This window comes from Aythya fuligula, chromosome 9 (assembly GCF_009819795.1).
Source record: "Aythya fuligula isolate bAytFul2 chromosome 9, bAytFul2.pri, whole genome shotgun sequence".
Classification (NCBI taxonomy): Eukaryota; Metazoa; Chordata; class Aves; order Anseriformes; family Anatidae; genus Aythya; species Aythya fuligula.
The window spans coordinates 21,044,142-21,071,696 of record NC_045567.1 but is presented as its reverse complement, the minus strand read 5'-3'; the positions used below and the strand labels follow the sequence as shown (position 1 = coordinate 21,071,696).

The 27,555-nt window shown below is 43.5% G+C and overlaps 1 protein-coding gene across 3 annotated transcripts; it reads right to left on the bottom strand.

Annotated features, from left to right (window-relative positions):
- Window positions 1-1,295: 1,295 nt before the first annotated feature.
- On the bottom strand, window positions 1,296-10,469 carry TNFSF10 (TNF superfamily member 10). 3 transcript variants are annotated; one of them, XM_032193569.1, is made up of 5 exons: window positions 10,302-10,469; window positions 7,075-7,227; window positions 5,366-5,408; window positions 4,505-4,651; window positions 1,296-3,827 (listed from the first exon to the last, which is right to left on the bottom strand). In XM_032193569.1, exons 1-5 carry the CDS (start codon window positions 10,425-10,427, stop codon window positions 3,382-3,384), a joined length of 915 nt encoding a protein of 304 aa, XP_032049460.1. In that variant the 5' UTR covers window positions 10,428-10,469; the 3' UTR covers window positions 1,296-3,381. The 3 variants fall into 3 exon arrangements, with proteins under 3 accessions (XP_032049460.1, XP_032049461.1, XP_032049462.1); XM_032193570.1 differs by having other exon boundaries at window positions 1,296-3,830; window positions 4,535-4,651; XM_032193571.1 differs by having other exon boundaries at window positions 4,535-4,651.
- Window positions 10,470-27,555: the final 17,086 nt, after the last annotated feature.

The window sequence follows — 27,555 nt, the reverse complement described above, 5'->3', positions numbered from 1 at the left end:
TGTCTGATGAGCAGGGTCCCTGGTAATCCTAACACTAACCCTGGGGGAAGTGTATTTGGGTTGTGAGTCCATTTTGGAGGCAACCAGCCTTTTGTGGGACACGTGGATGTGCAGCACATAAACCAGTGATGTGGGGCTCTGCCAGAGAGCCCAGTGCAGCACCGATAAAATACAACTGGCACAGGCTACAGACCTCCCTTTTAATGCTGTTTTTCATCCATGTAAATGGTCATCAGCGCTATAAATTCAATACATCATCTGCTGCCATTTGGCGATGGGTAAGGATTAGGTGTTTCCATACCAGATTTTTCCAGAAATGTGAGAAGAACGTCAAGGTTAGCGTTCAGCATTGCAGTCTCTGGTCATGAAATCTTTTTGAGTGTTTTCTTCAGCGCACTGCTTCCAGATGCTGCTCACCTGCTGTTCTATGGTCAGGAAGCCAATTACACGGTGTTATATGATGTGGTGTTGCACAGTGGCTTGCATTATGTCCTTTGCATTGCGGGCGTTTGTGGCATTTAATGGATTATACCTGACACCAACCAAAGAAACAATGACACACTGGTTGCTGCTATAGAAGGCAATAAAAACGACAAGGCTAAATAGGTATTTACTAAAAACATTTTATAGAAAATATATGTAGAAAAATTACAATACTTACATGTTACTGCAACCTACACCCACAAATAAAAATTTGCTACATTTACCATTTGACAAAAAGTGAGATGAGAAGTATGACTCGGTGCAAATGTACAATCAGAAGTTGATATATCTTTCCACTTGTCTTCAAATGTGTCTTCTCAGATATCGCTTGATAGTCTCTCCCCAGGATAATATCTGGCAAGCATGCCTTTGGATTACTCAGAAATAAAATATGATTATTCAGTGTGATCCCTGTTGTGATATGCTCAGCATGCAGGGACCAAGAATACGTACATGCAGATTAAAAAAAGAAGATAATGCCCAGGAATATACCCTAGGCAACAGTGAGCATGATATATATTTGGAGTTGGAGAGAGAACATCGAGCAAAAAAACAAAATGTGCGTGCAATAGTTTGTCTTAATGTCAGCTGCAAGTGTGCGAAGACCCCTCCGGATTCCCTTCCAGTCCCTTCTAGCTGCCCACAACTGCTACATTACACAAATTGGTTCTCAGCCATATGGAGGGCTTCTGACTCTTAAGCTGCCACCAGCAATCGGAAATGGTTTTTCACAGTTCAAACGTATTTCTTTCAAATAAACTCCTAAAATAACTTTTTAAAAAAATACATTTTTAACAAACAATATTTTTTAATTTTTTTTTTTTTTTTAAGAAATTGGTAACACGGGGCACTCCTGTCCTGCAACATAAATGCCTGGTCCATTTGAAAAGATAAGCAGCTACAAAAGTCATTCTTCCAACGTAGCAGACATCCAGTTATATAGGGAATGGCTTTGTTCTCCCTAGCCTTGTGTGCCAGGCAGAAAATTTCTGAATTAAGTACTGAAATCAGGAAAGAAACTATAGATAGGTGTTTTGTTCTGTGTTGAAATGGATTATTTGAATTTGAGACAAAGTATTTCAGTAAATGATGGAGAAATTCATGTATTTGATTACCACTGAAAAAGGAATATGTGACACTATGTTAAAACAGCAGACAATGTTATTGTTTTAAGCTCACCCCAGTGTTTCTTTGTCCTAGCCTGTCAAAAGGAGGGTGTTGTTGAAGGTCTTCTCTGATTGCTCATACACAGGAATTTAAGTGCCCAACCAAGCGAACTGCACTTCCGAACAACAAAATAAACACAGGGGCTCGTGCCCCTTCATTTCCTCTTGTTGACAAAGCGGTGAGATGAATGATGCACGTCTACTGAGGCCCATTTGCAAGGGCTGTACAGTGATTTAATTACCACAATGGGAAGGTGAATGAGAAGGTTGCCGTGGGAACCTTAATATGTTAAAAAAAATAGACAACCAGGTTTTCTCCTGGCGTTATTCTGTTGACTGAAAGCAACATTTGACAAGCAACTGTCTTCCTTTCCCTCCATTTTTTTTCACTTTCACCTTCTGTTTCCCGTTGGTTTCTCTGAACCTGGGCAAAATGCATTGATGGTGCAAACTGGTATAGCTCCACTGACACCACCGCAGATGTACTGATTTATGCTGAGGATCTATCTAGCCCATACAACTTACACCTGCAAACCTTTATCTTCTCTGTATTTTTTAAATAGAAAATAGTTCTAATCATAGAGTTAATAATTGCAGTCGCCAGTTTAAGAAAAGTTATGAAAAATTTCCACCCATCTCTACAAACAAAATAAAAAATCAAAACAGCATTACTTAAACTGCAGCTTCTGGTTAAGTACACAGAGTTGTGTATGTTTTCCTTAAAACATTAGTCATCGGGGTGTGTTGTTCAGCATTGCATCTTTACCAAATACAGGCCAGAACAAATAAACATGGAAGAACCATGTCATGCTCAATTTGTGGCAAATGTCTAATAGAATTCAGTATCTAGAGAAAATCACTTTTTTTTTTTGGTATCAAGTACTTGCTGTCAACAAGTGTACAGCAACTGCATTACTGAACCTATTGGAAGCACGGTGAAATCCTTGCAGTACAGCAATTAAGTAAACAGGCGCTATCATAATGTGTTGATCTCAAAATACTGATTGATTTCAAAACCTCTTCTGTGCCCTTTCAGCAGCTGTTTTTATGTACAATATACTGATTAAGACAGACTAATGTGTTTATTCAAGCCATGATCCTGAAAAATGCTTAAGCACATATTTAATTTCAAGCATGTAAATACCCGGGTTTAGTCAGCCTGTTTGTGCGCTTAAAATTAATTAGGTGCTTAAGTGCTTTGGCAGATGAGATAAAGACGTGCAGCATGAGTTTGGGATGGCCATTCCCTTTTGTAAAACTCAGGTTCCAACAAAAACGCCCAGAATAATTCCACTGGCATCTGGAAGTGGGACTTACACAGCTCCTTGCTGGACCAGAGATATTCCTGACAACATCCCAATGCAGACCACGGGTGAAATGTATCTCCAGTTTCAGCCTCAGGCACCCATGCCTGGAGCAGCCCCTCGGCCACCCGACCTGAGCCAGCGTGGAGCACCTCTGCAGAGATCACAGCCAGGTGCTTACCTGCGGGGTCTGACCGCCCCCGACGTCCCCGCACATCCCCAGCCTGTGCGAGGCATCGCCCGCCCCGTGGCAGCCGGGCTCCTTCCCGGCTGGTGGGAGCGTGTTTCGGCACGGCGAGAGCGAGCTGGGAAGGGGGATCCTGGTATTGTTGGTATTGCTACAGCATTTGCTTACTATCCTGTTTTATGGAATTTCGAGGTGGTCCTGGCTATGAAAACCGGTTCCTTTGGAGCATGGTTTTCATCTTTTAACCGATCATAAAGGCTCCAAAAAAGCTCGCCTCCTTGTCCATGTCAACTATGTCACTGTTACTGACCGAGACAAAAATCCTGTCGTTCCTTTTCAGCTGAAACACACCACCCTGGTAGATGGAGTAAAGTCCGTATTCTGCCTTTTTAGACCAGCAGCTTGTTCTTGCACTTTTCATGAGCAAAATGGGCTCTGGGTAATCAGTCAGCTTGTAAACATACTGGACGAGCTGCTTGGGGTTTCTGATTTGTGCCAACAAACCCGAATCCTCGTTCTCATTTTCACGGAAGCGAAAGTAAATTTGTGAGTAGATGTAATAATACCCCGTTTGCGGTACCACCAGCTCGCCATTCCTCAGCTCCACATTGTAAAGGAAAGAGTGGCCTTTCCTTGACGATTCCCAGTTGCTTATTTTATGTCCGGTACCTCTTCGGGGTGAGGAATCTACTTGAGAAAAAAAAGAGAGAGGGGAAGTTAAGAGCCTGGGGGTGGTGAAGCCTGGTGTCTGCTGTTAACACCCAGGTAAGGAAACCTGCTCTTCCCAGCAGTTCCCAATAGCAGGTCACTAGCTCCATCCTCTCAAAACAGTTGGAGGTGCAGAAGTAAGCTGTTCGGGGCTATGTCGGTATTCACAGAAACTATTTTTATTTTGGATTTCTGTGCTCTCAAGTAAGAGAAAAAACATTATGTCATTGCTTGGTAACAAGGTTAAAATATCCATTTGTGCCTGGTACCCTCCAAAGCTGATGAAACCCCACCAAGCCTTTCATTAATACAGCCTGAATGTCAAGCCTCCCTGTCTCTGGCTCTAATAGGTCTGTCACCATAGCAGCTGGGCCTCATACAACCTACAGAAGTAAATCAAAGAAAAGAGGAAAGCTTAACATCAGGAAGAGATTTTTTTTTTTTTTTTTTTGTCTAACAAAGGCTCCAGAAGAAAAGTCAGTGAGGTAACCGAGGGGAACAGGCTTTCTCCTTGTTCTGTGCCAATGAGCTGAAAAACACATTGTCTGGGACAAGGAGATTTCTCTATGATTTGTTTTGTACTCTTTAACTCCATGTGAGTATAAAAAAAGCATATGTAAACAGCAAGCTACCGGTGAGAGAGTAAGCTCTGTGACCTTTAACTGTTCTTATAGGCTTCTCCTTACTGTGTGCTGACAAGGAACTCCTCCTGTTGCTGTTGCCTGTCAGGTGTGCTGCTATCCTGTGCACAGGACGCTGCGGCTGTTGTCCGTCCGTGCGCGGAAGTGTCAGGGCTCTGTCAGCTACACAGGGACGAGAAACAGAATCTCTGATTAGAAACAAGGATGTAAGAAAGCATGTCTGTCACGTGCTAAACACTTCTGTACCGCGTGGTTTTAAGGAATACGAATGTCAGGTTTTTTAATTGGCTAAGTCATAGATTGAGTGCTCTTGGCTAAGAAGGCTCAATCAAACCTTTTGCTCCTGCTCTCCTAGGAACATCTTTATGTGCCTCTTTGTTCTTCTGCCCCTGCTCCCCAGTTACCACTAGGCAAATAACCCACAGTAACAAATTTTCATATTTATGATGCGTATCTTTTAAGGTTAAGTATTTGTAGCCTTTACTCTGAATTTCCACCTGCAGGTTGCAGCATTTTTGCTATCCGTGTTCAGGGCAGCACAGCTTCAGCAGAGCTGTCAGTAATGGATCTGCCCGCAGCGCAGTGCTGCACATCCCCAGGACAGCAGGACATATCAACATCCCCATAACTCCCACGCAATACTGTGGTCTAGAAGCTGTCCTCTGCATCCCCCTCAGTTACATCGCCCTTGACCATATTTCTGGCTCCTGAATATTTGCCTTCCAGAAATAGGTACTCATGTGTCGATGACTTGCTGCCAAAGAACTGTGTAACTGTACCAAACCTCAGTCACTATTCTTTGCACTTCTAATAAATTACACAACAGACGCCACTAGCAGTTCCTTTTTACCACAATTAATAAAATTATTATAGTACCATTGACTGCAGATAAGTTTTCCTCAAAGCTTCTCGACATCATCTGCCAACAAACACAGAGAAAACTAATTAGTTTGTCAGCAGAAAGTGATAGATGTAGAAAAAACAGTCTCCTTTCTCCCACTCATGAATAGACGCTACTCTGAGTATGATCAACAACCTCATAAAAAAAGACTGTCCATTTATTGTAATGAAGTATTTCTACATTTACACCTTTTATACAACTAAGTACTCGGGAAAACATTTTCACGGGGAAATCAGCCATCTGGGCTTTAAGTCTTTCGGAAAATGTGACCCTATTGCTTTTCTTGAATAAGAAGAGAGAAAGTGTACGAGTATCAGCTTCCACTCACAGAGTAATACTTGGCAGCGGTGCACATCTGTGGGATCTTGGCTATGGGAAATTACATTTCATTTATTTTTATGCCTCTGCCTGTCTATCTAAGTTTTGAAGCCAGCACACCTCACTTCGTGCAGCCCCCTCCTTTCTGTTCACTGTCTGCTAGAATGAACTGGCCAGGTTACTGATTCCAGTGCAGCTGCAGCAAGCATGCTGGTGGTTTGGGATGATTTATCCTGGCTGACTGACTTCCCTGTGTTGTGGCTTGCTGCTGGTTCTACCCTGTCACATTTCTTGCTATCTGTCCATCCATCCAGCCAGCCAGCCATCATTTATTTCTATTTCTAGCATCCAGGCTAGCTTTTTTCAAGCAAGCAGGGAGCTAGCAGATTGGCCAGTTGTGTAAATGTCTACTACACAAAGCAGCATTTTCTTTATGCTGGATTTCAGGGACTTCACTGGTAGAACTTCCACCAAAGAAGCTGAGATCTCTGAATACAAATTGAGGAGCTATTTTGGGATGCAAGTTTCACCAGTTAAGTTGCAGCCTGAAATGAGTTTTTATGGATGAGCTTTTTTTCTGTGCTGGAGCTGGGATTTTGAAAACCATTCCAGAAGATTTTAGTCTTCCTGATTTCACAGCCAGGCTCATTTTCTTCTCTGTAGCCACAATTGCATGCATTGTGTGCGAGTTGTATAGGAGACAGAGTTCTGTGAATGGCAAGCCAGGAAGGAGCTGTGCCTGATGCTGTGTGCTCGCTCACTCCTTCCTCCCCTGATGCATTTCACAGCCCATGACAAGGCCATCTCTCAGGCACCTTTTTTCCTGACTTCCCATTATGTTTTACCTGATTTTTTCACGACAGTCTCTGTACCTACAAACAGGAGTGGCACAATTTATGATCTGCATGCTCAGGCTGAAAAAAACACTAGTCTTGGGTCAGGCACAACTCCTGCTCTCTGTGCAAGGCAGGTATGCAAGTGAAAAAGGCATTTGCTCCTGCAGGACTGTGAACATTGGCATCTCACAGCTGCTAGATTCTCCTTGCCACCAGTGGCTGACACTGGCTTCAGAGGGAGAGCCCAGTCCCACCCTCCTCTGTGAAGCAGGGGACTGAAGCTTCGCTGAAATTACCTCAGTAAAAACCTATTTGTGTTTGCCTTATTATTTCCTGAATGCAGTGCAACTGTAGCCATGATTTATTTATTTTTTTTTGGCTTCAGTGCAAACACTCTGCAGCTGAAGCTATGGCTGGACTACTGCCCTGCAATAAAACAATCAGGGAATCCCACTACATCCTGCTATTAGCATTCTCTAAATCCAAACAGCATCAAGCTCCACCCATTTCAACATGTCAGTTCCAAATACCTTTTTAATTAACTTTCCCAGGTGCCACTTTACTTGCCAGCAGGGGTCAGCTGCTCTGTCTTCACTTTCAATTACGTCCAAGTTTTGGATGAAATTTCCAAGTTCCTCCCCAGTGAGACAAGCGATGCTGTTCTTCGAGTACATATCCCAGAGCTGCAGCAGAAGGGAAAGCCAGAATTTGTCACCTCTGGTGTGCTCGCAGACCTCCAGCTGAGGTATGTCACTGAATTCATCATGTTTAGGAATGTGCTTTCTTTTCTTAAAAGCGTTGCTAGTATGGTACAAGTTATGACTATAGAGACAACATGAGTAATTCATCCTGATTTTACATATTTATTTAATTACAATGACAGCTAATATGCAAAAATACACTTACAGTACCGCCACAGACATAAATTTGGTACCCAGCACTCAAGTAAATAAGCTTTATGAAAATTCAATACCCAAATCATTAATGCTGTAAATACTTCATTTATTTACTGCAGAATGAGAGCATGCAGTTTCTTTTGCACAGGGGATTTTTCTTCACAAGTTATTGAGGATGAAATCAAATATTGAACCGTACAAGTATTTTCCATTCTGTCTTTTCAGCTGGCATCACTTAAAATCCAGGCTTTCTCTGGTGTTTGTCTGTCTGCACACATACGTTTGGGGACTCTGTGACTGTATCTGACCTGAGAGTACAGAGCAAAGCTCAGACAGCAGAGATGATCTGTGGGTCCAAATGAAATGATAACGTCAAATGCTTGTGACACGGACTGTCTCGTCCATACCCTTTCATAGTAGAAAGAGTATGTTTTGTCCTGATAAAGAGAAATGAAAGTGGCAGAACGTGGGTGCACAGGGCAAGGTGAGGCACCCAGCTGCAGCTGGCGCTGTTGCCCAGCTCACGCTGCACGCCTGCACCCTGCCGAGCTGGGTGCTGCTGCTGCAGGCTCCTCCTGCAAGCCAAGTACCGCCTGAACTCAGAACAGGCAGCCAGCGGCATGCAAAACATTCAGATGGACTTGTAACATCTAAATGCCACTGTTCTTATGTTAAAGAGTTCGGTTTGGTTTGCTAAACAGATACTTTTATTCAACATGCACCACTTTCAGCTGTCGTTAAGACCAGGGCATTGAAAGCAATCCTTCACACTCCTGCTCCTTTAGGAAGAGACATCCCCCTGCGGGAGGCTTAGAAGAATTCCCCCACAGCACCCTGCAATTTCCACCACTCTGCTCAGCACCTTCAGCTTGCAGCAGCCAACTCTCCTGAACTTAATCTAACACCTGAAATGATTCTGTACTTTGTAGGCATCAGTAGGAGATAGTGCCAACCCTATAAGTGTTGGTAAAGACTTCTGTGCCTTTACTGAAGAAAGCAGTGATATTTCATAATCAGGGCTCTTGTTTCAAAAAGTCACCTGAAGTAGTTAAAATTATGTGATTTTTAAGGAAAAACTGCTCTTACAAATAAGGACTCTGGTGGATTTAACCATAGCAGTTTCTTTAACAAGGTAGTTTGATGAGTTTTAAAAAGGGTGCAGACCAGATATTACTGACCTGGCAAGGCTCACCTCCAAGCTTCACCCTCTAATCTGGGAGCAAACAGTACTGCACCTCTGCCTTATCCTTACCTGGTGCAATTTTCCCCCAAACAGTTTTACTGTAGTAACACTGAAACAGTATTTTCCATCCATTTTGAAATCCTCAGGGAATGCAGCCTTGTACCAGAGCCACTATGGTACTGAAGGACTGGTATTTCTGTTTTTTTGGGTAGAGAAGGCAAAGCTTATTGTAAGACTTGCTCAATGAGGCTTATCTGTAGCACTGGAGTCTGTGAGGACACAATTCCTGCAGGAATGCTGCCTTGTAGAGGTTCTTTCTTACCCTAGGGCTAGTGTATGGACTGTGTTTTCAAAAGAGAAGGAAATAGCGTATTTTCTTTGCAGCCCTGTATCCTGAAGCATAATGAACTTTATTGTACTCGCATCTCAGCACTTCCTCCCACAGCAAAATTCTTAAAGCGGTCATATCTGAGTGCTATTCAAATGACTACAGCTGTAGAGAAAAACTGCTAGTTACACATTTTTTGTTGGTAAAGATAAGAATATCTGCAGTCTGTGCAGCCACAGCAATTTGGTGAAGGTGTAGAAATGCAGATCTTGTGAACAACAAAAAAAATAAGTGCAGACAAAAAATCATTGCATCTTTTCAAGATTTATTCCACATGCACAATGTAGATGTGGGGCAGCAGTCCATGCCTCTAGGTACACTTTTTACTTCTTTATTGTGCTCCAGAGGAAGCATGAAAAACGTGTATGTAAAGTCCTCCTAGGAGCCACCAAAGTTACTTTATAGCCCAGCAGAACTCCAGCACGGGACTGAGCTTTGTACGCCAAATGCAGGCATGTCTTCTTCAGAAATCTTGAGCTGTATTTTGGTCAGGTACTGTTAGATGTGGTTGTATACCAGGTGTACATATCTTTACCTTCCCTTTATGCAAATCAGTGTGGTTACCAATTGCTTACATAGGCAAGCTTGTTAGCCAAGGACTCTGAACTGTACTCGGGAAGTCATGAGAATTTGTTTATGCATTTTTGTTCATCCTTGCTATTATGTAAGCTAACTTCATTAAATCAACACATTTCTGTGACTCCCCGGTTTCACCAAGCAGGGGGCAGTCACAGCTAGAAACTTAGCAAGAAAATCTTGCACATCCTTCCAAAACACGAGCACTGCCTTACGCTGCAGAACAATACCGCGTGCCCTTTAGTTCTTGCTTCTTGACATTTCAGAAGACTCCACCTATTAAATTTGGCGTGGAATAAACACGCAGGGAAGCTCAAACACACAGGTAAGATATGTTTACATTCATGCAATGTTTTCTGGCATGGCTTAAGCGTATCGCACACGCCTGCAGCCTGGTCTACCTTTGCACCAGGAGAAGCAAATCCTGGCAGCACCGTGCAGCAGGACGGCCGGGTTTGGGTAGGGCACCCTAAAAAAACCCCAAGCACCGCGGGGGGCAGTGGAAATCCGTCTCGCACACACGAGGGGAGCACAACTTGCCCGGAGTGCCAGCGATGCTGTGCAGGGAGAGGGCCGAGCCAGGCAGCAGCCAGCACCTCCTCAGCCCCCCACAAAGCCCAGCGGGGCTTCCACACCGAAATCCGACCCCGGGAGCCCCCTCACGAGGGGACAAAGGCGGCGGCGTGCCCGAGCCCCGTCCCGCCCCGCACCGACCTGCTTGAGCTCGTTGGTGAAGTAGAGGAAGGTGACGGCCACGCAGACGGACTGCAGGAGCACGGCGGCGGCCAGCACGGCCCCACAGGTCTGCCCGGGGCTGAGGCCGGCTGTGGGCAGCATCATGGCCGGGCACGGATCGCCCGAGGCAGTACCGAGCCGGGCCCTCGGCCGCCTTTACCCGGCGGGGCGGGAGGCAGGCGGGGCCGGGCCCGCTCACACCGCCCCGCTCCCGCCCCTCGCAGCCCCGCCGGGTATACGAGGCGGCCGGCGGGGAGCTCTTCCCTTGGGCCTTGGTCCCCTCCCTTAGAAGTTTTTGAAGGGGGCACAGGGGGTGCGTGTTGGCCATCAGCGGGGTTTTGAGACCTCCTTCAAACACCTACAGCGGGTTAGAGAGAGTGGGGCTTCGAATTCGAGTGTGGAGACTTGGTCTCATTTTGTGAGCAGTCGCTGAAGGGCATCACGGCTCCTGGCCTCAGCCCAGTGCTCAGAACCTGAGTGCCAAGGTGCAGCGGGAACCCTCAGCACTATCACAGGGCAAAACCACAACAAAGATCTCTTCCTCTCCCCTGGGTAACTAAAACGAAGAGGTAACTGTGCTGTGTTGAACCAGTTACAGGGAAATTAGTCGGTTTTTATTCTATCATAATGTGGCTAAATGATCCCCAAGTCCCTGTTGAACGTGGCAGCAGGCACTTTATTTGTCTGGCTCTCTGCAGCATTAATCTGTGTGCCAAAACAGTTCAAATTCGTGTAATTCCAAAACATATGTCAGATGGAGAGGATTAATGTTTGCTTGAAAGTGAGCTCATGGTCTCGTCCTGTGACTTTTGAGCCACGCCAGTCGGACGTTCTGGGCTCCTTCTGTTTTGCAGCATCCCGGCTCTGTTTGGAGCAGGACTAGTGGGATTCCCGTTTGCCTTTGCTTAATGTGCAGTAGCTCTTTACATCAACTCCAGAACACGAGAGCCTTAGAGATTTTAGCATATACCTGAGAGAGAATCGTACAAAAAATGACCTCAGTCCTAAGCGAGAAGTTCCTAAGCAAGAAAATTCACCTGAGGGAGCCATATGAAGAGCAGTCAACCAACCTGGAAGAAGAATCCAGCATGCTGAGCAGAGGGTGTAGAGTTTCGTTCCAAGCATTCAAGTAACTGACTTTGAAGGAAACAAATTTTCCTCCAGTGTTTACTTTCAAGAAAAGAATGGAAACAAAAGTGAAAGCAAGCCCAGGAAAGCAAGCCCTCCTGCTGTTCACTATGAGTTAGTCTTTGTTCTGTGACTTTATAAATTTCTCCCTGACTGTAACAGAACTATTTTTTTTTTATAGGTTAATATACCAGTTCATGAAAGATTATTCAAGAACTGTGTATACAAGCTGTAGATGTCTACCAGGCCTAGTCTGTGTCTCCATTACCCATCAGTTGAAATCTTCCTTGGATATTGCTTATGTCTCTGTTTTAATACTTGTTTAGCCAGTGTCAGCATTCTAGGGATAAATTAATGAAGTTTATTTTGAAAACAACCAAGGAAAAAAACACTCAAATGTACTTAAAATCTTAAAATATCATTGCACAATGATAAAATGTTTATGGGTTTTCCACACCAACAGAGGCTAATGTGAGAGTGAAACTCCAACAGTTTTCACCATCAAATATAATCGAGAATCTTTGCTACTTCAAATGTTTACATTTTTTAAGTTAATTTTGTCTAATAGGTGCAAACTTATACTGAAAATAACTTGTTTCAAAGGTTCAGAGAGTATAAAATTACTGCTCTGATGAGATTTTACACAGCAAAAACTCAGGGTCATGACACCAGTGGGAAGGAATGTTGTTAGCACTCATTTAAAGAAAAATAATTTCTGTGCATTGTGTAGTGCTGGAACAAAGCATCTCACTTACAAAACCTCTGATTCTTCCCGGCTCTTTCATCCTATTAAAGCTTGCTCAGTGAACCGTTTAATCAGGCCTAAACCTTCATCTGTGCTGTGGGCTCAAGACCTGTGTTATATGGCTTGTCAAAGAAACACCTGACACTGGACCTGCAATACCTGGGAACTATTCGTCTCCAGCAGTGACATCTCCAGAGGAGGACAGAGGTTTGCCTGTATTTATACATATATTTCCTGAAGTGATGCAGATGGTTGTTACTATCTCTGCTATTGCCCCCTGTGAGCCCCAGCGCAGCAGGGCCCATGCTCGTTTTCCAAGTCAGAGAAAGCAGAGTTGACTTTTGAGTAAATAGCAGTTCTTGACATTGATTTCTCTGCCTAGCGGCAAAGGAGGTTGTGCTTTTCGTCACAGGTATCAAAGCATGTAATTGTAGTGCTGTAGTTGCAGAGAGGGAATTTAGCTGCTCTGGTGATGAGAGCAGCCCCACAGCTGTGCTTTCAGGCTGTAGCTTCCAACCTGTCAGGAAGAGGGCTCACACAGCTTTTTGTCACCAAAGATGAGGTGTCAACTTAAATCTTGCTTTACAAGCTAACCCCTAACTTAGGTACTGGATGCCCATCAAGGGGCACCTGAATGTTTCTGTCATTTTGGGCTGGGCTACTTTCAGCCATTAGTTCCTGCTGTGAAGCCACTGAATATGTGGCTGCACGAGCAGAGGAAGAAATTGCTGTCACTGCTCTGCTGTGGTGGTGTGTGGCCACCTCCATGGCCTCCAAGTGCTATGTGGGGCACCACCACACTTTTCTCCCCCAGGCACAGGCCACGAACGGCACAAAAATCCCAGTCTGTGCCAGCCATTGCGGAGTTAACCTTTCAGAGTGGTCCGCCTATTTGCACATATGTGCAACAGATCACAGCTTGGCTTCAGTGTTTTGCTAATTCCCTTGTGGTCCCTGCACCAGATTCAGACCTCATGTTTTGATGTCAGTTGTGAACCATTGCAAATACATGAGTTAATCATCATTAACACTGTCGTGGGATCAGAATGTGGATATATCAGTGCAATGCCCTTTTAGCCTATAGTGTTGCACATATAACAGCAATGGCCTAGCTTCCCCCAAATGCAACTCTGAATTAATTTATTCAGACCTGGCTTTTTTTAATATCCCATGCAGTAGATTTGATAAATGGAGCAGTATGTGTGCATGTACATACCACACTGATTTCTAATAAAGCTGTAACATTAGTGCTCAAGGTCTAAGTTCAGACATCTCATTTTTAGTTGACAAAATATTTAACCATTTCCCTGTTCATATATTGTATGTATTTTAAGCCTTCTCACAGGGGCACTTCCAACAATATGCTGTCCTTTTTGAACACTCTTTGTCTTTAAGACAGTTAGAACTTCTTTAGTCTTCCACAAAAGTTTGTGCTCAGAAAGCCAGCTCTTGAGTAGAACATAGCAGCTTTTTAGTCTGTAGTATTGATACAAATATATCACCGTAGGATGGTTGAGAACAGAAAATGAAGGGAATTCCCTTGTTTAGTTTACACTGCAAGAGGAAGCTGCATCCACACAAGGGAATGCACATGCTGGATGGTGGTGTCCTCACTAGCATTGACAGGAATAGTGGAAGCAGCATTCTCCAGATTTGTATGCCTTTGTAAGATCATTACCATGGATTTGAAGTTTGTTGGCAGCATCTCTGGAAAATCAGTTCTTGTGCAATACAATATCCTGGGCAACCTAACTGGTTTATTGGGTCGCTGTGGCTTAAAGAACATCTTCTGATGCTAAACTTTGCTGTGAGTTTGTTGAAGCCCCAGTCTTGGGCTGCAGTAATGCAGGCTGAGCCAAATGCCAGGTACTGTCACCAGGCACATCCCAGCAAAACACAGAGAATCAGTGCAGTTAGTCTCACTGGGGTGCTATGGTCCAAGATTCCTTGTCATGTCCTTGTTTTATAATCTTTCACGTGTCATTGTTTGAATTACTATTTGTAGTGCTGCAACTCAGAATTTTAGTTCTTTAGCAATGCATCTCAGGTGCAGATGCTAAGGGTGGTTCTGGCCATGCAGCTATTACCCTGCTACATGACCAGATTGTGTGAAGCACTAGACGATGCAAAGGGTCCCTGGTGATGGGAGCAAAAGGGATGTTTACAGCTGCGTGGAAGTCTGCCTCTATATTATATTAACAGAGTGATAATGTTGAAACAGGTTCATTGCAGCCTCATCTCTGGAGGTAGCTGGGAGGAAACCCATAACACACCGAGTTGCCTCTGCAACATTTCAGAAAGAAAAAGAATTGTCCCTGGCACATAGCAAAGCCCTGCTAAGCAATCAGCTTAAGCCTTGAAGCATGAAATTTGATTATCTTCATCACAGATGAGTGCTTTTAACCTCCCTTGAAAATGGAAGACAAATATTTCTCTTTAGGGTGCCAGGTCTCTATGCAAAAAACGACTTTTTCAAAGGTTTCTTCATCTGTCATATATCTGTCATATATCTTTCTAGCTTTGCCTGAGCTATAGTTTCCTCCTGGGACAAATTAAAAGCAATGCACAAGGTGGTAGGTAGAGAATTGAGTGAGATTTCTGCTTCCTAGCAGAGAGAAACTGCCCTTTGCACTCCTGTGTGCTGTCAATGTTGCATGTGGGGTCTCACTTGAATGTCTTCTCCCAGCTGGTGACAAAATGCTGTGGGTGCAGAGAAACAGGGGAGAAGCACCTGGGAATTATTTTTACTTACATGAAGTATTTTTACTTACATGAACCCTTCCCTATTCCTGTAACTAGTAAAAAAAAAAAAAAAAAAAAAAAAAAAAAGGCACAATGAATTGGACCATATCTTTGTATTATATTAATAGGATGGATTGTTTTCTATCATATGATTGAAAAAACATGGCATGAAGTTAAATTCTCAGCTCTGTCCAGCAAAATCTGTGTTCCTGCAGTCCTGGTTTGGCTTGTCCTGCAACGTATTTAATCCATGCTGAGGACATGTGGATTTGGTTTTGTATTTGTATCAGCAAAACCATCTTGAGGACACAATAACAGAAGTGGGGAATAGTTTAATTTGTATTTTGCACCCACAACACCTCTGCATATGTAGGAAGAGGATCTGTACAGTGATATCAACTGCTGTGTGTACACTTTCTGGTTGTTTTAGGTGTTTTTATTCCACTGTGTTCTGCTGCCGTGTAGATGTTGGGACTGCTTGGTGGCTGCTTTGTTCAGGTGAAGTGGGCAATGCCTATACTGGTCTCTGTTGCACTAGCCCAGCACGGACACTGGAGAGCCTTGGGAACTCCTATGATCTGTGATCTATGAACCTGGAGCCTGGAAGACTGCTGAATGCTGCATATTCTGATCTAGATACTCATTACTTTACGATACAAAGGTTCTTCAACCACTCGTTTTATACTTACTGAAAGTGTAGTGATTCTCTCTCAGAAAATGCTCTTTTAAATTCAGTGTGGTGGTATCTGCAACATCTCAGATGTGGTGTTTGGTTTTGGTTTGGTTTTGGTTTGGTTTTGGTTTGGTTTTGGTTGTGTTTTTGTTGTTTGTTTTGTTGTTTGTTTTGTTTTGTGTTGTTGTTGTTGGTTTTTAGGTTAACAGCTGTTGTTTCTGCAGGTGAACAGCTGCAAATTCGGGGGGGGGGCTGTGAGAGATCAGGGACTATACAGGCTGGTCTGGGCTGGATAGGGCTGCCCAGAATTTTATAGGAAACCTTCAGAGGTTAGTGAATGTGAAATGCATGGCAGTGAAGGCAGTGCAAGATTGTGCAGACTGAGAGGAGAACCTAAATTGCTTGTGCATGTTGTTGGGTTATCAGTTATCTGAAGCAAACCTGAAAAGAGACATTGGAATCAGTGAACATGCCAACAATATCTCAGCAGTGATAAAATTGTACACACTGTTATGCTATAGAAGGTAGTGCATAAATGGCATGCAGACACTACAATGGAGGTGCAAAACTGCCTTGTTGTGTATGTGGATCTTTAGTGGGCAGCTTGTGTTTTCAGTGACACTGAAGAGCAAAGGCACTTCTTTTCTGTCCTGGAAAATGGGTGTAATGATGTTATTATTTATACCTTGTCTGATACCTTGCTTTGCATTATTGATATGCCGAATAATAAATAGTACCCAATTAGTGATAACTTCAGTAGAGAAGCAAGGTGATGTGTCAATAATGATGCTTAAGAAATGGACCCCCCAAGAACTGACTGGTGAAATCCAGCTGTTACTGGCAAACGTTGAAGAAGAGACAGGAATTGAGAATATTAAAAAGAAGATGAGGGATTGTAAGGAATGCTTCAGCAATTCGTGTCAATAGAGGGCTTGAAGGGTAAACCTTGAGTCTCTGATATCTGGGGGGGTTCAGAATAACTGCTAACTATTATGACTATTGCATGGGACACTGCGCAAGTCTCTGATATCTGGCCAAGAGATTAAGGAGAAGGGGAAAGCTGAAGGACAACTAAAAGACAAAGATTGCATGGGACACTGCGCAAGTCTCTGATATCCGGCCAAGATGGACAAAGGAGAAGGACAAGGAAAAAGCCTGGGAGGAAGAATCCGGGTTCAGATTCTGGGAACTAATTATAATAACTCTGCCTTTTCTAGAAGTAGTAATGAATATGAATTAGCCTAGGAGCATGAAAACCAGCCGCCTGATGTAACGTGTGTGTGTGTGTGTTGGAGCAGCCCAGACTCCCTGTGCACCTGGCGCTGTTTACTCGCCTTTTATTGACCCCATAAATACATATTATAAAGCTAAATTGACTCGGAAGTTATAACAGGTCACTATATAGTGGGAGGAAGTTCCCCACAGCTACCAGTAAGCAGAGTATGAAACTGGTTCTGTGGCCTGATTGCCACAGGGAGGGAGCCTGAACTGCTCCGGTGTTGTTTACAGGTGGTAATTTTTGCCAGGTGCAAGATATTTTTTGGGGCTTGAACAGAACTGAAACACAGAAAACAGAAAGGGTAGGAGAAGTAATCGAAAGGGAAGCTGTCTCCTGGGTCAACATTCTTTTTATTTTCATCATTCGCATCCAAAGTTGTGTAATATTTAACTGAAAAACACTTATAACGATAGCAATATTTAACTAAAAGCAAACTGCAGTGTACTTCACTAAGCTGTGCTATATTTGCTCTTGGGGCTACGATTTTCACTTTTCCTCACTCAAAATTTTCGAGTTAAACTCAAGCTGACATTAGTTTGCAAGACAAGAACTTGAGTGTCTGGGAATAAAAAAGGTATAACAAACAATTCCTTGGCCTCTTTATAGAAGGATTTCCTTATTTACTTAGGAAGGATGTTGGAAAAGATTCCTGACAATACATAGCCAATGAAAAAAGATACCAAAACACCACCTTAAAGTAAACAACAAAGTTTAAAAAAAAAAATCAATTTTAGAGCAGTGACGATTAGTGTGATTGCTCTCTGCAGCCCAGTACTTCATTCTGAACAACTCATAGCACTTTTTTTTTTTTTTTCCTCATTAATTGAGATGTGAGTTAATACATGAGTTGTCTACCAAGAAATCCTGGAGATCTGCCAGCAAGCACAATATTCAACTTTGTCCAGTCGCTACTCCTCTGTGTCTGAACACCAGAAGATTACCAGCAGATTACCTACTACTCTGGTTTCTTAGAGTTGTTAAGTAATTTATTAACTAGAAAGTTTGTTCAGGTAATGCAAATAAAGTCCATCTGAAAACAAAACGTAAGATGTCAACACTTAGAAAGAAAGAGGCTTCAAAACGTGCTTTGTGTCCTGTCAAAATCCCATCCTTCTTTATCCCAGCCTTCTTCTCCTCGGACCTGAGTGCACAGTATTCAGGAATTTATATAGTTTCAGATGGCATTTCCAAGTGGATGTGTAGGGTTGTTGATTCTTCCTAGGGCTGGAAATCAGAGCTTCTCGGACGATGCTCTCACCTTAGCATAGGCAAGGTTTCTGAGCAGGGGAAAAGGAGAGGTGACCGGGTCATTCAACGGGAGGGAGAGGCTACGAGAGGTAATGCAGAGGGTGTATGCAATGGTCCTGCAGTGGGTAGGGTCTGGAGGCTTCGAAAATCCCCACTGCCCCCACATCTGCAGAGGAGCCAGGCAAGCCTTGTAAGCCCCAGGTACCCCTGTGGGCTTGCTTGTTCACCTTTGGGTCAGGGGCAGCAGCAGTGCCTGGCCATCTGCTCCTGTGCAGTGCTGGAGCTGAGCAGGAGGACTGGGGCCACAATGGAAAGGCAGATCACAGAAGAAGGTAAAAAAATTACTTCTAAAAAGTTTGTGTTGACTCTGTTTCACTGGAAGCTGTTTCACAGCAGGGACACCAAACTGCTGCAGAGGCATAGCTGAGAGCATGACTAACTGCACAGGGCAGCGAAGGATGGGCGGAAAGAAAACAGTTTTTTGGCTAATGAAAATGTTCATATGATGACTCATATCAATATATTTGACCTTTATTAAAGCCCATCTCCTAGAATTGATAAAAGTTCTTAGATTGTGTAAGGAAATGAAGAAAAAAAAAATAAACTTTTATTTTGGAGGACAAAAGATTGGAAATGCAGTGAAGGCACGGACCTGGAGGTTCAACCATAAACCCAGATATTAAAGGAATGCAGACTTGTCTGTAATATGCTTTGCAATCATAAAACCATTACAAATTTTTTACTGACGAATGTTGAAAAGTTGTGTTGACAGATTCAGTAGATGAGATTGCCAGGGAGAAGGCTGCAGAGGATGTCTGTGTTCTTATTACAGCTACACGGACATACACACACAGAGCAGGAAAAGCACGGCTTGAAATCTACACTGGCAAGAGCTGAGGCAGCTCTCGCAAAAGCCTTGGAGATGTTTTGGTACGTCTGTGGCGGGGCTCAGCCTTGGCAAAGCACATGGTGCCAAAGCACAGAGTGCCAAAGGACACGGCAATATTTTGTGGTGTGTGTCAATGCTATCTGACTGGGTAAAATGTTCCATTTCTTTACTCTCCTCTTCTGGATAATTTTGCACTGTGGATACATACCGGTTGAGCTGGTTAAATATTCGTGGGGTTTGGGGTAAGGAAAAAGTGAAAATATTGCAGCAGAATGGTTCTTTGGAAAAATTAAATATAAAAGTAATTTATTTGTAACTAGGAAGAAACTATCACAAAAAGGCACTTGAAAAATAATTGATGACTGCCATCAGCTAATAAAATAGTTCTCTAGCACAGTTAGATTGTAAAACTACCTCCATGACTGACTTAATTAAAACAATTATCTAAGGGCTTGACTTGGGTTAAAATATGTTCCTTTCTATGTTCTTTTCTACGACTTCTGGAGGCAGCTGAGCTTGCTCCTTGCCTTTGATAAGGCTGCAGTTCTATAATGTCTTTGGGACAATTAGGTTCTTAATCACATAGAGAAGAAATATCACTATATAAAAGCGTACCTCTCAGCAGAGAACCATTCACCGTGCAGAAAGAACACAGTATCAATGGAACAGAGTGGCCTCACGCAAAAGGGAGTGACTGGAGGGCTTAATTTTAAAAAGGACCTTAATGTTGCAGGTGAAAAACACTAAGAGACAATGACACGGTGTCACAGAAGTGGCTGCTCCCTTACAGCATGCTGCTGTTGGCTTCAGTGGTGGGGGCAGGACGTGATAATCAGGGTTGATACGATACCTACCATGGAGGCTTCAGCTTGCCCTGACAGCAATATGGGCTCAGCCGCTCCTCCAGCTGATGGAATCTGGACTGCCTCCAGGCTCTGGTGTCTTTTAAGTTGATTTTTTTGAGAAAAAATAAATATATAAATAAATTGTGACTAGCTCTCGATCACCCCTGTTACCCCTGTTGTAAATTTTTATTGAGTATTTTTAGGCTGCTGAAACTCACCTGTCAAACAGATGAGGGAGGAAGATCTCCCTAATGTTACCTGTAATGAAATACGCATTTTGGAAGGCAACTCCTATTTAAGAGAAACCACAGAATCACAGAATGGCCGAGGCTGGAAGGGACCTTTGAAGATCATGTAGTCCAACCCCCTGCTGAGCAGGATCACCTAGAGCACATTGTGCAGGATGGCATCCAGGCAGGTTTTGAATATCTCTAGAGATACTTCACAACCTCTCTGGGCAACCTTTTCCAGGGCTCTGTCACCCTCACAGTAAAGAAATACCCTCTCTTATTCAGCTGGAACCTCCCGCACTTCAGTTTTTCCCCATTGCCTCATCTTCCCACTGGGCACAACAGAAAAGAGACCGGCTCCGTCCTCCTGACGCCGTCCCCTCAGATATTTACACACAGTGATGAAGTCGGATTGCTCCTGTTTAGAACAGTAATTTCCTTCAGAAGGACTTTTTTTTGGTTTTGCTTTTGTTTTCTTTGTTTCAGGCCGAACGGTGCTTTTCCGCGAAGGAAGCTGTTGATTGTTGAATTAAACAGTCGAGCCCGCTTTTTGTTTCTGCAGTCAGTAACTACCTCAGGTGCCTCCCAAGGCGCTGGGATGGTGCCCATGCCATGGTGCCCCCTCAAGAGGTCCCTGTGGGGTCCAAGCCAGGAGTCAGTCAGACACCGCCTGAGAGCCACCACCAGCAGCCTCACGGAGGTGGTGGTTTGACCCCACATGGGCACTGCCCCAGTGGCAGTTCAGTTTACAGCTCCCACGCCTTTTTGACTAGATTTAAAAGCAATCTTCTTCAGTTCTGGTGGCTGTCTTAGGGTGTGGTGACACGAAGAGTTTATTTGATGCGTTTAAGGGGCAAGGTGGTGCTGGGCCAGACCAAGAAGCCTTCATCCATGGCTGCCGCCTGAGTTCCCCTTTTCTTCTTTTCGGGAAGTTTTGTTGAGAGCAAAAAGGAGGTGTGAGCACATTGTTTTTAAAACCTCCCTTTTCAAGCATGGCTTCCTTCCTGGAAATCAGGCATTGTGCTCTCTGAAAGAACTGTGCCTGTTAACCCTCACAGCGGCCTTGCAGTACCTGGAGGAGGCCTAGGGGAAAGGTGGGAAGGGACACTGGGAGCATAGTGACAGGACAAGGGGGATGGCTTTAAACTAAAAGAGGGGAGAATTTGACTAGATCTAAGGAATAAATTCATTCCTCAGAGAGTGGTGAGGAATACCACCAAGCTGATTTGGATTTTAAGTTTCTTTGCATTGAAAGTGAATCAGGTTTCTTCAACACTGAATTGTTTTGAAGGCAGTGAATTGCTGAAGGCATTTTTGCCTTACCTGTTGGAAATCAGAGTAGGTTTAATGACTTCTCTCTTGATTTCAAAGAGCCCTCCTTCAATCTGAAAGAAGTAGTGTAGCCAGGCAGCTGCCTGCCAGTGGCTCTAGATTATGGTTCTTAAAATGCAATACAGGAAGTTTCCAGAATTTTATAAATGTTCCCAAGGCGACATTTGTGGGAAGAGAGTTGTAGGAAAAAACAACATCTTTTGCTTCATTAGCACTTTTAAATCAAAACAGGTGCCTGAAGGCATTCCTCATTTGCCGCCATGGTTTGCTGTCTGTCTGACTTAGCCTGTGTCTGATTTGCACGGCCCCATAACAATTGTCAATCCAGAGACTTGTACATGAACAAAGCATTTTGAAGTCTGCTCTGAGTGAAAGCATGACTTGCAGGCGTACAAGGAGTGGGAGCTGTGTCTGCAGCCCGATGTTCATGCTGCTAGTGCTTGTCTTCAGGGGGACCGTCAGGCAGAAGAAATCTCAGCACCCATCTCCCCCACAGGTGGATCAGGAAGAATTCAAGCCTGAAAAGCACTGTGTGAGAACTGAGTTTTACAACTTGACAAACCTTTGTTTTGTTTCGTTTTGTTTTATTTTTCCCCCAGGGAAGGGATGTCATGAGAAACAGATTACTTAAAAACTTGACTGATTAGATAATTCTTGCACATGGTGCCGCTTCAGACTTAAACCCACCATGTCTGCACAGATACAGAGGTGTGTGAATGTATGCATGCTACTATCTAAATATACAGATATTCAGATACCTGCACACAGTCTATGCAGTGTAAAGTAATCTTGAGTTTTGCTGCATTTAGCAAAATTTTGCTTATTGTGCTTTAAATATTCTGGTTCACATTAATCCCCTGATGGAGTACTACTGTAGTTGAACCAGTTATCTCTTTTGCATATAAGATAGCTGCTATTAAATTTTCTTAGCATAAATATCTTTTTCAGATTAAACTAGTTTAGTTTTTGGTAAGCATGTAGTTCTCCAAAATCTTCTCACTAATCTCTGCTCTTTGATGGAATCTCAGCAGCTGCTGCAGAGAGCAAAAGTCCTGTAAAGGTAAGAAAAACTGAACAGGGTTTAAATGCTGGGTGATCTTGGCCAAGATACATCTTCTGAACAGAAATGTCAAATGCAGAAAGCATTATCTCAAGATAAAGGCCTTAGGTTGTGTTCTGCTTAAGACCCTGCATTAATATAACAGTATCAGTGCTGCCAAATTTGTGTAGTTGAAAAAATATCCATGCTTTATCCTGACACAGGCAGAACCAGAAGAAAGGTCAGCTGGTGGTCAGCATCGTGCTTCACTCGTTTTTCAGCACAGAGCTGAGTGTTTCCAGAAAGTGGACATTTGTACCCTGAGGAGCATTGTTAAGGTATGCGTTATCTATTTGTGAAATCTGGTTTTCCACAGGCAAAATATTTATTTCTGAAGCTTTAATTCCCAGCCATGGCAATTTAACATCTCTGCAGCTCAGCTCAGTGTTGTGAATGTACCGAGCAGAGGAAACACAGCTTGACACTTGGGCTGTGCTGCTGGCAGCTGAAAAAATCTAGTCATGACTTGCAGACTGAGTATTATGAAATCATTAATCTTGGATAAACACGGAACATCTGGATTTCATCCCTTATAACACTACCTTTTGACTGTAAAGAAGGTCTCACAGTAAAACTAACCCAAACTGAAGATTGTAAACTAAATGTACAAGAGTGTAAAGACACCTCTGCGCTTGAGACATCAGCAGGTAAATGCACAAAGGCCTGGCTGTGCAGAGAGTCCCTGCAGAAGTCACGGAACAGATGCAGAGGCATGGTTTGTGCTCAGAGGTTCATCCAGGTAATGGGATAACCCTGAAGCTGGGGAGAAACTTCACGCCCTTTGGGACCTTTTCTTCAGCAAGGGATATATTGAACAAGCACTGTAACCTTAGAGTGCAACCTTGCACTAATGCAGTCAAACTCATTTTTTGATTTTTTGTCACTCTCAGCTGCTTACCCCCACTATTTTCCTTGACCTACCTGTCCTTGTCCTGTGCCAGCTTTATATGCACACAAAATGAATAATTCTGGGGGCTGGTTTGCTGACTGGAATTTCCACAAATGTTTTGCTTTTACTGCTAATGACTGTGGGGTTAGAAATGTGCACAAGTGTCTTTGGGACCACACATTGGATTTGATCCTGCCCTCATTACGGTTACTGGGGGCCAAAGTCACATGAACTGCAGCAGGAACAGGCTTGTTTAATGGAAACAAGCCTGGAAATACTGTACAAAACAGTGTAGCTCTCCAAAACTGGATGTGATTGACAACACCACTGTAGTGTTTTGTTAGACTAGAAACCAAATAATCTGTGTAGCAGCCAAATACAGACATGTTTTCTTTATAGTCAGAAAAAAAAAAAGAAAAAAATAAACTGTTGAACAGCTGCCAAGTGTTTGGAACTCAGACCATGATGCAGATGCAATAAGGTCAGCTGTCTACCAGCATTAAGGGTACTTCTCTCAGAAGTAACAGAAGTATTTTGGATAACACCAGCAGAGAATGTGACCAGCTGTGTTTCAGCTGCTGCCACGCAAAGCCCTAGAGAATTGAGCTTTCTCCAAACAAACTGTGTAAGCTCTGCAGTGCTGATAAGTGGAAGTACCTATTTACTCTGTCTTCAAACAAAAAACGCATAGGGCTCAGGTAGATGAGCAGATTGCTCTGCCTCCATGAATGTTAGCAGTTTCAAAGTTCTTTGCAGTGGCTGTACTTGTAGATCAAATAGTAGAAAAAACACCTTGGCTTAAAACTCAAAAAAAAAATTTTTTTACTTATTTTACCTTATGACTCAGATGGATTTAAAAACAAAGCTGTGGTAATGTATTTGTGAGTCTAAATCCGTAATCCTAGACCCAGAGAATTTACACTCCAAATCGTTGTTATCTTGCAGCTCCTTGTGTACATACAGAGCGCTGTGCACCGCCAGTTGAAGTAGTGTGATAGTTCACTTCTGCATGAATTTGCTGGGCTGATGTCAAAAAAACAGCTGGGCGTGGAAGAGCAAATCTTGCTGCTGTTGGGCTTGTAGGAAGGTCTTTCTACATTAAAAGCCTTTTACTAAGTTTTTATTAATGCAAATTCCCCAGAAATTTCTGACAAATGTAGGGAATAGGAAAGTACACCCAGAAAGACGTTTCCATCTGATCCTATTCCTCCTCGATCTGTTTGCTTACAAGCTTTCTCACACTTGTGTGAAATGCTAATGTGGAAGGGGATACTGTGGCTCCAGTCCCTCCTGACATTTTGAATGCACTTCCCAGGCCTGTTTTTCTATCCTGCAGTGTGAAATTAATTTTGGCAAAATCTTGAGAGAATTAAACTGCAACACGGTGATCTCCTTGCTCAACTCATATTTGCTGTCTGCCTGATTTATGTTGAAAAGAGGCACTTGGGCATGCCAATTATCCTGTCTTTTATTTGCCTTGTGCATTGAGCCTTTGGCTACTAGAATTAAACTGGAAAATGCAATTAAAAGCATTAGCTGTAGCAAACATACCACAAAATATCATTATATGCTTGACAATGTTCTCCTTCATATTGTTAATCCCTGCAGATCTACCTGTGCTATTAGATTTCATATATGGATTTTATTTTTCTCAAAAGACTAAATTAATTGGGATGAGCAAGTTGTGTGCCTAATTGCGTAAAGGAAGAAAAGGAAGATGTCACCATACTGGAAAAATCTCACCTGACTTTTCTTGGTGAATATGGTCTCAACTTGAATAGGAGATCTAACATTATTCAAGCTTCAAAATTTTTGTGCGTTCCTAGTTGATATTATGTGTTAGATAAACACGTATTTGGCTTCGTGCACCATGGAAATTATTGTGTATAAACTAAGTTGTCTTCAGGTGTGATGGAAGGTGCGTGGGGACTTGAGGTGAGGTGGCAAGCATGGCTGGCAGACCGTGTCGGGACTGAATTTTGGGGCCAATTTCCTTCCTTCCCTACATTCTCTGAGGTGAGGCTTAGGTTATCCCCACCTAAGTGGGGAGCATGGGCTTATGAGCCACACTGGTGATGTCATCTGGGGAGCAAACTTAGATGAGGGGAGAACAACCTTCCCATGCTCTTCGTTCCCAAGTCAAAATAGACCATCAAAGGAAAACAAGATTCTGACTCAGAATGCAGTTACAGTAAGTTGAGAAGCCAGAAATGCACTGATGTTGAACGCAGCACCCACATTCCTGTGGTTATTTCCTTGTGAAACAGTCTGAGAAAACAAAAAAGACTGAGATGATATTAACCGTATTAACCCTAAAAAGACAGGTTACTGGCTTTGCCAGTAAGTCTGAGAATCCAGGAGTGCCTGATGCTCATACCACTAAGCCCACTGAGCTTTATGGCCTCCCTTATGGTTAGAATATACAGTAGTCATATGAGTTTCTTGCTGAACACCTTTAAAATTTCCCTCTTGACCTCTGGTAGAAACACCATTGCAGGAGACGCTTGCTGCCTTGTTATTGCAAAGACCTCCCCAAAATCTTTCTCACCTTAAGTTTAAACCTTCTCTTTATCTCTGGAAAAAGGAATTTCCACAGAAAACAAATGTCAAAAGCATGAAGAAATACATGCAGGAGAGAGAAAAGGATAAGAAACAAAGAGGAATCTGAAGTCAAGCTCAGTGGTGACATAGCTACATCTCCAGCTGTGTGATGACAGACAGGTAAGCTGGTTTCTCTGCAGAGGTAAATCAGATCAGGCTGGAAAAAGGCAACTTTCCAACCTTACCTTCTGTGCTGCATGCAAACCTGTTAAATACCAGACCCATAAAAACCTAAAGATAATGGAAAACTGGAATTACAGGCACAAAGTGGTTTGGCAGAACATTGCTTTCAGGAACAGTAATGCCAGGAGTGGTGATATCTCTGACTGTGGGTTGTTGGATTGCAACATTTTCCTTGTTCCTGTTAGTCCTGATAGGAGCTGTAAAAGAGGTGGATGAAACTCAGTGACTTTGCCCTGCTGGACTCATTTCACTTAATGATTATTGCTCAATGTGATCAGAGAGAAAACACAAATGAAACTTTCTTCACTGAGGGGAAATGAAACTTCAGATACATGGGATAATTTAAAGCACCTATAGGAACTCTTCTGCATAATTGTAAGCGATTCATTTTCAGCTGGTGAAAACTGGAAACCTCTAGCACCCTTTTGCTAGCAAAACTCAGTGGATTTGCCTGAGCTCGTACCATTTCCCAAGGTTTATTTTTCATTACTCTGTAGTAATGATGCCAATGCCTCATTTGCAGCTGCTCCCGATGAGCCCAGCTGCCCGGCTGGGTGAGAATGCAGGCAGGATGCTGCGGCCAGCTGCCTTCCTCCTCAGCTGTGAGCACCAGCTGTCATCCATGCTGGAAGCGCTGCTTCTTCACTGGTCTCTTCAAGTATTTCAGGGAGGCAAGCCTAGCAATAAGGCCAAGCAGACAAAGGACAGTAGCCCTGTGTTTTGCCCTTTGCTGATTCATTTATTGGTTCCCGGGGAAAGCACCAAGTGGGAATGTCCTGTCTTCACCTGCCTGCACTGCAGTGACCTCACCTTCCTGCCTGCTGGGAAGGGTATGGTAAAATACCATTTATGTCTGGATTTTTTTTTTTCTTCCCATTTAGCAGACTGTAGATAAGGTTCTAACATGCCAATATCTTTGTCACCTAGCTCCTTCCGTTCCAAACAGCGAAGTCCCCTCAGCTGCTGCGAGGGGTATGGTGTTTCTAGAGGGCTCCCAGTGCTGCCAAGCTTGAAGCAACCTCTCAGTGTTGTAGGAACAGTCAAGGAAATAAGTATTAGGGACAGGAACCTGTTTTGGTAGTGCAAGAGCCGGCTTGCGACAGTGTGTTTATGCATTAAAAGCTCTGCCTGAACAAACACTGCTGACACAGGTGACCTGCTGCCTCGTGTGGTGCCTGGCCTAGGTGGGCTACAGAAGGCACACCAGGTGAAACAGCAGCGAGCAGCCAAGTGCCAAGCTGGTCCCACATCCAGGTGTTTCACTGCTGCCAGCCTGCAGAGCAGCCGAGGGGCTTGTGAGGCTGAAGGCTCAGTGCTGTGTTCAAATTTATCACCGCTTCCTGAAAGCCT

Bases quoted from the DNA above. Each gene is read 5' to 3' on its own strand.
- TNFSF10 (XM_032193569.1), bottom strand. From the start codon at position 10,427: ATGATGCTGCCCACAGCCGGCCTCAGCCCCGGGCAGACCTGTGGGGCC. The intron at 5,409-7,074 runs GTATTTGGAACT...GTTTGTTGGCAG, and splicing joins TGGGAAAGTTAATTAAAAAG to ATGATGTCGAGAAGCTTTGA. The intron at 4,652-5,365 runs GTACTATAATAA...GTCCCTGTGTAG, and splicing joins AAACTTATCTGCAGTCAATG to CTGACAGAGCCCTGACACTT.